The 10,236-nt window shown below is 44.0% G+C and overlaps 1 protein-coding gene across 1 annotated transcript in view; it reads left to right on the forward strand.

The window, feature by feature from the left end:
• The window catches only part of LOC310783182 (uncharacterized protein), a 54,417-nt gene extending 44,405 nt beyond the window's left edge, over nucleotides 1–10,012 (forward strand). The window contains exons 5-16 of the mRNA XM_083643979.1: nucleotides 2,481–2,624; nucleotides 2,928–3,005; nucleotides 3,157–3,308; nucleotides 3,603–3,657; nucleotides 3,804–3,878; nucleotides 4,024–4,129; nucleotides 4,327–4,929; nucleotides 5,528–5,887; nucleotides 6,012–6,110; nucleotides 6,383–6,519; nucleotides 8,283–8,334; nucleotides 8,449–10,012. Coding sequence (XP_083500105.1) covers nucleotides 2,481–2,624; nucleotides 2,928–3,005; nucleotides 3,157–3,308; nucleotides 3,603–3,657; nucleotides 3,804–3,878; nucleotides 4,024–4,129; nucleotides 4,327–4,929; nucleotides 5,528–5,887; nucleotides 6,012–6,110; nucleotides 6,383–6,519; nucleotides 8,283–8,334; nucleotides 8,449–8,585 — 1,998 coding nt within the window. The 3' untranslated portion in view covers nucleotides 8,586–10,012. The remainder of the gene's footprint in view (nucleotides 1–2,480; nucleotides 2,625–2,927; nucleotides 3,006–3,156; nucleotides 3,309–3,602; nucleotides 3,658–3,803; nucleotides 3,879–4,023; nucleotides 4,130–4,326; nucleotides 4,930–5,527; nucleotides 5,888–6,011; nucleotides 6,111–6,382; nucleotides 6,520–8,282; nucleotides 8,335–8,448) is intronic.
• The last annotated feature ends 224 nt before the right edge of the window (nucleotides 10,013–10,236 follow it).

The following is a 10,236-nucleotide window of genomic DNA, read 5'->3' on the forward strand; positions in this document are numbered from 1 at the left end:
GCCTCTCAGCCTCCTCCACCAGCTCCCTCCCCTTCCAGAGAGCTTGTGTTCCACAAACCAAGAGCCAGTCTCCATTGCCACGGTCTGACACCTACAGTAGGTCAGCTCCAGCCCTGTGCTTTACCTGACAGGCGTTCCACTTGACCCCGACACTTCCCCTTTCAGGTGGTGAGCCCATGAGGCTCAATGTCCAGCTGCTTAGCATTTAAACACTTGGTTCCACTGGAACAGCTCACAGGCACATTATACTGTACTTTAAAACCACTGTATTGAGAATTCACCCTGACTATGACACTGGGGCATGGACTAAATGGACTAGTTGACTGTTGTGGCAGTGCAACTGCTAGAAATATAAAGTTATTGAGCAGCCGGCAGGGATGGAGGATACTATTGGAGCATATATATATATATATATACTGTATATATATATATATAGATGTAGCACCATAGTTAAGGATCGCTTCCGCTGTAAAACCCCGAGCTAGCCCTCTGGTTTCCACCTGTAGCTACAGCAGAGATGGACAACAATGGCCATTTTCAATGGAAAACACAGGCAAAAACGGCTCGGAATTGGAAACGGCACAATATTTAAGAACACAAATTGCCCAACTCGACAACAACCTTGTGTTTAAGACAAGTACTGTTTTATTGTGATTGCTACATGTATGAACAAGTAGGGCCTTGTTGACTGGAGTCTGCAGTGCCATATTAGGGCCCTCCTCTGAGACTATGATTGAGGGAAACTAATGAGTACACAAATTTTGAGGCTGGACAGGGTGAAAAGGAGAGAGTAAAGAAAGGAGGTGAAGGAGCGAGACAGAGAAGGCTAGCAGATGATTTAGCTCATTGATAATGGATTGATTTATTGAATTCACTGTGTTTGGGATGCTGCAGAAGGAATAACAGACATGTATTTATGACCATTATGTAAAGAAGTGATTTGCATAACAGTGTGCAGGGAACAACATGCAGCTTGTCATTCTCTGTGTGAGTTTATTCTAGACAAGTAGTCATTTACATACAGCTCTCTGAACTGTACAGTAAAGCCATGGGTTTATCAGATGCCATTTGCCATGCTTGTATCTAAACCAGCTTACAGTAACATGGAACATCTCACCCCGGCAGGTTTAGCCCCATTCTTTACCCAATAGGTTTTTGATGATATTGATTTCTGATGCATGGATAAAATACATCTGAATCTGATAGAAGATAAATACATGGATGTTAGAGCGATTAATCGATTAGTTGTTACTGAACTATTAGATTAATCAACAACTATTTTTATAATCGATTAATAGGTTTGAGTAATGTTTTAAGAAAAAAAAAGGAACAATTCTCTGAGTCTGATTCCAGCCTCTTAAATGTGAATATTTTCTGGTTTCTTTACTCCTCTATGACAGTAAATGAAATATCTTTGGGTTGTGAACAAAACAAGATAAGGACGTCATCTTGGGCTTTGAGAAACACTGATCGATATTTTTCTCCATTTTCTGGCATTTTATAGACCAAACAACTAATCGATTAATGGAGAAAATAATCAACAGATTAATCGACAATGATTAAAATAATTGTTAGTTACAGCCCTAATGGATGTAGTGCAGTGATTTTCTACACTCGTACAGTGTTGCACTGCACTATGCAACTGCTTTGGCTTCTCTTTGGTTTTGGTAGTGGCCCTGACTGCACTGTCTAGTCTGTGTGTGTGTGTGTGTGTGTGTGTGTGTGTGTGTGTGTGTGTGTGTGTGTGTGCGCGCGTGTGTGCGCGCTGTTGGCAGTGACAGGTAGAGTGATATAGATTACATACTGTACTGACATCTTTTACAGTGTGCGTTGAGCGCTCTGTCCAGCGTCAGTGTCAGTGTTGTCTCTGTGATGAAGCTGTGGTTTCCTGCTGGAGGCTGACAGACATGGCCCTCCATCAGCAGCTTGGACTCTGGACTGGTTGTGCTCTCCATGGAGCAGTTCTGACGTCCTAACCACACAGAGGAGCAGTGGAACATTATGTGTTGTTCTGCGGTTCTTCAATATGACCCGTCGTTAGTCATTTTTCAGATCAACTGCTGCATGTTTAGCGAGGTCTCTCCCTCTCTCTCTGTGTCTGTCCTGCCTACACACATTCCTATAGGACACTCTCTCCTCTTCTTTCTTTCTCTCCCCCTCACCCCCAAACTCCCAATATCCCCCCCATCGTCCCCTTTGCTATCTACAGGATAATGGTCCAAACCAATGCATTCCTGTCCTCTCGCTGAAGCCAGGGAGTATGTTTTGTTCTCTCTACATGCTCATAACTGAAGCAGTTGCGCAACTGTCTGGCCCCAACTTTGCATGGCCAAGAGAAAACCACTAGAGGGACTGTGCGTGTGTGTGTGTGTGTACACACACAAGAGTGGAGTAGATTCTCACAGGGTTCTTACACATCACTGTCGTGGCTTGCTCTAATCTATGCCTCTTCATCCCTCCCCCCACCCTCTGTGTGTCAGGAGGTGCAGGCGTTTGTCAGTGCAGAGACGGTGGAGGATGTGACAGAGGAGAAGATAACAGCTGAGCTCAGTAAGGCCCAGGCTCGAGCACCTGCCGAGCGGGTGAGGAGGAGCTCCAGGTCTGTGGAGAAGGAGGAGACAGTGGTGAGTCTCCTGCAGTACCTCATCTGTCCAGCGGATGGAGACAGAGAATTACACACAATAGAAAATGCCATGACACCTTTTCAAGGCCTACTGTACACTCAGTTATTCAGCTGACCTCCGGAATGTTCATCTAATTATTCATGTGAAAATAATATGGCTTTATCATTGACCAAAGTCAAAGTACACTTACTGAAAGTACTATAAAGTACTATATAATTTAAAAAAAATGCTCCTGTATGTGTCATTGGAAGGTTTGGGGAATTTATTGCTCTCTATTCAGTGTTCCTCTCTAATCTTTTATAGGGTACAAACTACAGAAAAACAAACGCTGCAATGGAGATGAGACGGATCAACAGAGACTCCTTCTGGGCACGTGCAGAGGTATACAGTCTTCAGTCACATTTGAGCAGTTTGAAATGTAGTTCAGCTGGAGGTCTACTTGTCCTTTCCCTCAGGCCAGAGGTCTACTGAAGAGAGGTTTGATTTGAAATTGAAATGAAAGTATGGTTTGGTCTCACGTTCTGCCTGGCAGCGCGAGGAGTTACAGAGGAAGGATGAAGAGAAGAGACGAGCAGGAGACGAGAGACGGCGTCTTGAAAGAGAAAGAGTTCTGAAGGAGAGAAGGGAAGCTGACGAGAGAGACAGGAAGATGAACGAGAAACTACAGATGATCGAGGAACAGAGGTTGGCCCCACTAGCAGACATTGTGCATCTTCAGTGTCATGCCAATAGTGCCCTCCAATGGCCAGAACATGCATTAGATCAGAAGTTTGACTAAAGTAAAAACGTATGTGAGTTGCATTGCAGTGTAAATGCAGTACATTTGAGGTTAACCCATTGATACCTGATGCAGCATTTGCGTGTATATCCCTCATTTGTGTGTGACCGCGAACCGCGTCTTAAAGGGACAAATGCTGCATCAGGTATCAATGGGTTAATGATGAGTGCAGATATTTAGAAATTATTTCCCTCTTGCAGAAGAAAACAGGCAGAGCAAGAAGAACAGCTGCACAGACAGGAGAAGTCAAGATGGGTGAGTGAAAACGTGTATCTCTGATTGTGTGTGTGTGTGTGTGTGTGTGTGTGTGTGTGTGTGTGTGTGTGTGTGTGTGTGTGTGTCTGTGTGTCTGTGTGTTTTCTATAACGGATTGCTGCTGTATTTCTGTACTTTCTGTACAGGTGCAGCAGCAGAGGGAGCATGAGGATGATATGAGGGCTCGTCTGAGACGGAGTGAGTCCATAGAGAAAGCAGCAGTAAGTGAATCTAGGCTCTTATAAACCTATAAGCTATAACCTTGCTTCCTGCTTTTAGCTTGTGCAAAAGTACAGGATAGAAAGTAGACCTCGTTTATTACAGCCATGAGACGTTCGCATTTGTATTACCTCTTGTGACCTGTAGGAGGCAGCAGTATTGGTGTCCCAGCGCTCCATGAATCCTAGAGAGTTCTTCAGGCAGCTGTCATCATCGTCACTAAGTCCCACCAGTCCTGGATCTCCCCGCACAGGTACAGTACAGTACAGTACATGGTGTGTGTGTGTCTGTATGAACAGTTGGTGATAACAGAGCACTCAAAGTTCTAAATGAGCTTATGGATCCACATACATGTAGGTTGTGTTTTGTGTGTCTTTAAGCACCTCTGTTTAGTTTTTAAGTTGCTAAATTGCATTCCAACAAACTGATTCCCATGCTCTCTCTGTCCAGGCAAACCTCCATTGAGGCGATACCAGCGCAGCCTGACAGACACGGCCTTCATCTTCTCGAAGTCGGAAGAAGTCAGAGCAAACTCACTTCGCAGTCCTCCACTGGTCTCACCTTTCTCCCGGGCCCCTCCCTCCCCCCTCTACCGCACCACCTCTCCTCCCACCAGCCCTGACTTCCGCCCAATCACCTCTCCACAGAGGCCCCGGGCCCCCATGATGTCAGCGCCCACATCACCCCTGCGCCCCACCCCTCCAGTCTCAGCCCTGCCCAGCCTCCCCCTGACTAACCACCAAATTGAGGCCCCCGCTGAGCCCAAATCTCCATCACCCACACAGCCCTCTGCACCTCCAGCCTCCCCGAGTCTCCTAGCCTCCATGGCCTCCGGTTTACCCACAGAGTTACAGACAGTAGCTCTGCCGCCCTCTCCCCCATTGACCCCACCCCAGGACCGGGCCCAGACCCAGACTATACTGCCTTCTCCCCCAAATACCACAACCCAGCCCCAGCCAGAGCCCTCATCTCTATCCTCAGTCTGTCTTGAGCCTGGTCTAGTTCCACAGGCACCCACAGCTCCCCTTCCAGAGAGCCCACAGCCAAACACAGGTGGGCTTCCATACAGGACATAAAGCATTATATTAAGGTCTGATAGTGATTATACAATTCTAACAATGCTAACAGGACATAAAGCATTATATTAATGTCTGATAGTGATTATACAATGCTAACTATCATATTTCTACTTGCTTAAACAATGGACAATGTACAAGGAGCCGGTCATTATTGTAAAAAAAGAAAAAAAAAAGAAAATCCCCGACAGGGTGTGTGATTCAATGCAGAGCACATTCTCCTGCTTACTACACAAATGCAATACCAACGACAATAATCATTTGACATTAATTATTTCTTTAAAATGATTTTATCACAGGTTAGACGCTTCTGCCAAAAACTTAGATGCTTCTGCCAAATTATAACTCAGCAGGACTTCTCACCAATGTAGTGTTATAATTAGATGTGAAACGGCAGTCTGTTACACAGAAATATCAGACTTCGAAATGTCACTCATGTCATGCTTTTTACTTTACTTTAGTTTACTTACTTTTGTATTTCCCCCCAGTATTTCTACAAAATACATACTTTATCGGCACACTTATTTCACCTTAACTGCACAGTTGTGTTCTTGTCTTTTACTTTCTAACACCAGACCTATACACAGCCACTCATATGCAAACTGAGCTGGTCTCAGACACCGGCCATACAGTGCAAGCTGTACTGGTGGAGGAAGATGAGGAGGAAGAGGATGTAGAAGAGAAGGAGGAGAAGCCTGAAGCGCAGCCTTGTACCATCACCACAGAAGCAATCCAGACTGCTGAGGAGCAGGAAGAGGAGGGGCCTAAACAGGAAGCAGAACCTGCAGCAGTGGAGGAGCCAGTTGAGATGGTGCAGCCGGAAGGAGAGGCAGAGGAAGATGGACAGGAGAATGACCAATCAGATTACAGTCAGCCCCCTGCTGAGCCGGCTGTGGTTGAGCTTTCAGAGAGAGAGGAAGAGTCAGCAGTCACAGGTAGCCCTGCTCTGTCCTTGTCTTGTATCTAAAAATGGCTACAGTACTGTATATTTGACAAATTAGAAATTATTAGTAGCACTCTAGAAATGATAATTGACAGCCAACCAAATCATTGTTTCAGATGCAGAAGCTATTTGTCAGCAAATCAAAGAAGAGACTGTGGTTCTATCAACCAATGGGATCACAAATGGAGATGATATACGGGAACAAAATGGCATAGGTTTGACTACTAATCAGTCTAAACTACACTATACTATACTACACTACACTATTACATTGTACTGTACTACACTACAATGTACTGTAATACACTACACTACTACTATACTATACTATAGTGTTTTATTCTTGACATATTTATTTGATTTTTATTAGGCTACTGTTCTGGATAAAAACACCATGATATAGACATCCAGTAAATTGAAAGCCATCTAAAGTATGACTTTGTGTTGGTTGGCTGTGATGAATTCATTCCATACTGCTCTTTCCCAGAGCGATCTATGAGCCTGTCAGACACAGAACTCAGCAGCCCAGAGCTGGCTGTGTGTGACGACCTGGACGGCCCGGCCGAGGAGTACGATGATGTTGCTGAGGATGAGCAGCAGGAGACCTCAGAAAACGGACAAGCGGTAACTACTGAGAAATAATACATATTATACCCTCATCACATCCTCATGTCCTACAGAAAGCTTATTATCTCCTAAAAGACTCATCTAAATAAATAAATATATAGAGGGCACTCGGTATAGAGTGCATACTTCTGCCAACCTTTTTATAGTACGTGAATCCGTTTTGGCCTTATGTGCCTTTTTGTGTTTGGCTATGCCCGTTACCACGCCCCCTTTTGGCCAGTGGCCGTAGGAAGTTGATCAGTTGTTCCTTGGCCCATGACCAATCTTCCTACAAAGTTTTGCGGCGTTACGTCAATCCGTGTGGATTGAAGTTAAGCGCCTTTATGTGATTGCCCAGGCCCATTACCACGCCCCCTTTTGGCCATTGTGCATGCGGTAATCAGTTCCAACTTGGCCCATGATATACTTTTCTACAAAGTTTCATGGTGTTATGTGAATACGTCTGGAAGTTGATTGTCTTTTTGTGATTAGCCACGGCCATTGCCACGCCTCTTTTGGCCAGTGGGCGTGGAAAGTGAATCAGTTCTAAGTTGGCCCATGACCTGCTTTTCTACCAAGTTTTGTGCAAATCCGTTCATAACTTTTTGAGATATCCTGCCGACAAACAGGCAGACAGACAGACAAACGAGGGCGAAAACAACCTCACTGCCAACTCTGTTGGCGGAGGTCAAAACTGTCAGATTGCTGTAAGAGAAAACATATCTTTTTTAGACTGGATATTTTTTTGATATTTTGGTCCATATCATAGCAGCGGTGGTGCTGGGCAATTAGCGCTGGGCGTTAGTGCATTTGGAGGTATGTCCAATCGTTTTGCTGTTTGCCACAGTGCACATTTGGCCGTTTGCATGCACGCAACGCTCAAATGGGCGGGCTGGATTAAGGAGTAGAATTATTCACAGGCGTGGTCAGGGGCGTAAGAGCTACACAACCAATCAGATTCCCCTCTCTTATCCCCTTTAATACAGTTTGTGTGATGCCATAATATGAGAGCTTATTCTGCATGCGTAATTGGACATCTCCAAAACGCGGCGCTCAATACTTTTGAGAACATTTAGAAAGTGTAACAACGTGCAAGGCCGGGTGAGCACGCGACGCATAGCGTGTGAGCTGCGTCTGTGAGCCCATGAAGCGGGCGAGACCTCTACGGCAAACCAACGAGGCACGGTAGAAATGAACGCTGCCAGTTCAGCAGGCGAGGCAGCGAGGGACGGTAGAAAGGAAGCATGTTCAATTTCTAGTAATACTAATAACTAGGACACTTTGTGTGCCTGTGCTCCTTCGGCCAAACCGTATTCTCACTCCCCCCCCCGCTCTCGCTGCTGAAAGATGCACACAGCTCAACACTACATGTGTTTTAGTATATCGCTCTCTTTTGCTGGATGGCTAAATAAAAGGTAAAATTGGAGCTTCAGTGTGCGGACCTTCCTTTTTTCATACAGTATATCGCTCTCTCCCTTCCTGTTAACATCTCTCTCTCTCCCACTCTCTCTCTCGCATTGTGCCATGCCGTAAAGCAGAGCTATTATATTAGTAGAGATAATCATCATCATCATTATCAACAGCATCATCATCAACATAATAATAATATAATAATAACAACACTATATTAGCGTAGGCCTACCTATTTTCCTTTATTTTACCCTGTGGTGTTACATATTCAAACAAGATGTGGATTTCATGGTTACAACCTGAAAAAGGACACTGTATGCATTATGCCCATATCTCCTGTCTCTCTCACTCGCTCTTCCTTTCCACTCCAGGTTACGCCGGAGCGACAGATGTGTGTCCGAGCGCTGTACGACTACCAAGCAGGTAAGCTGCCATTTACAGGATAATTGTCGTGCGCATGCACAGAAAGTGCCCCCACTTACGGTAATTACATTGTGATTAGTGGGTGTTCACCATGTTATCTTTCGGTTCCCACAGAGGATGAATCGGAGATCTCCTTTGAACCCGGTGACATCATCAGGGACGTGGAGACGGTGGATAAGGCCTGGTGGAGGGGGTGCAGCAAAGATGGCCGCCAAGGCTTGTTCCCTGCCAATTACGTGGAGACCATATAGGCAGGCCGGCAGACACACACACACACACACACACACACACATCAGGCGCGGCTCCACCATGAAGTGACCGAGGGGGCAATTAAAAATTGTGAGGGGGAAATTTGGAAATGGCCATGCCAGTTTTTCCCTCATCAAAATTGAGCCTAACTTTGGAGCATTATTGCAGCCCCTTCCCGATAAGCTAGCATGACAGAGTTGGTACTAATGGATGCATTCGGTCTTCTAGTTTCATATGACCACAGATCTTTACTCTAGCTTTAAAAATGAGCCTGCTACATCCTTGGAAAGAACGCAATGTCGCGCCGTGAGGAGTAGAGGGAGGGGGGGGGGGGGGGGGGGGCAGAACATACAACTTAGGGGGGAAAGCTCCCACGTGGCGCCGGGCCTGACACACACTCTCAGGGACACCATCTCCCCATCCATTATTACTAGTCTGTCTAACCCCCCCTCCCCCACTGAAATGTTGTATTGTATTGTAGAAAACTTATAAAGAATAACCATTTTGCTCTCTATTTTCTACAATTATTTGAGAAAGCCAACAAGATTCCCAGAAGTACACAGAAACTACTCGACTTTTTCCTGGACCAAAATATGTTATTTCCTTTTGAGATACAGTAGGAATGTTGGCGGCAGGGATCGAATGACAATAACAACTTATTACACACTTGCTCTTTTTGTGTGTGCAGAAAAAGACACAAAAAATATTGTGTAGAATTCTTAATTTTGATTGCACCGATATGACAAACATTCCATTCTGCACACCATTATGCTCCATGTGTGGAGGTTAAGTTGCATTGCTCCAAATGAACTTACTGCTCCTGGCTGGTACATAATGACCACATTTTCATCTTTCTGTTATTTTGTTGGATATAATTATACCGTTGTGTTGAGGTATTTTTTGCTTACAATCTCTTAACACTCTTTAATTACCCATTGAAAACCTGTACAGCAAGCAACATGACAAAAGAAAAACAAGCAGAGTAAATAAGCACTGTATTTAGCATCTCTGTCTCTCCATCACTCTTCAATAAGGGTTGTATTTTGTTGATATGCTGTCCTTCATTATCTGATTACGTTGAATCCTATTTTTCCCTAGATCTGAAGTGATTAAAGCATTATGTTAACGCACATAGATGTCACAGAGATTTTTTTTTACTTCCGGTTTAATGTTCTTTTGTTTTAATACACTACATTTGTATATAAGAATGTATAGAAACATCAAAGATCTTTTCTTTTGCTATACTCAAAGTGTATGTTCTTTGTATTTACTCCAAACGTACAGTATAACCATCTACAAACTCAAAATGCTTTGTTAAAATGTGTGTGAGTGGCTAACCACTCTTAGTTTTACTTTTCAACAAGAACCAAACCCTTACTGATTTTACTATTAATATCACTCATATTTCTAAATTAAATATTTGAATGTAGTTATTTTGTTGTTTGAGTGTCCACATTTTTGCATTGATAAATGCATAATTTCTCCAATATTACTGTTGAAGTTATAACATAAGTTACTCCAGATATTTTTTCCACATGTTTAAAAATTGGCAAAAGATGTACATTAAATAAAAATTCTATAAATAAATCACGTAGTTCACACCAATTTCATAGCATCGCAGTAGCCATAAATTAGCATTGTTATAAACCCACA

Source organism: Poromitra crassiceps (genome assembly GCF_964638095.1).
Source record: "Poromitra crassiceps genome assembly, chromosome: 10".
Lineage (NCBI taxonomy): Eukaryota > Metazoa > Chordata > Actinopteri > Beryciformes > Melamphaidae > Poromitra > Poromitra crassiceps.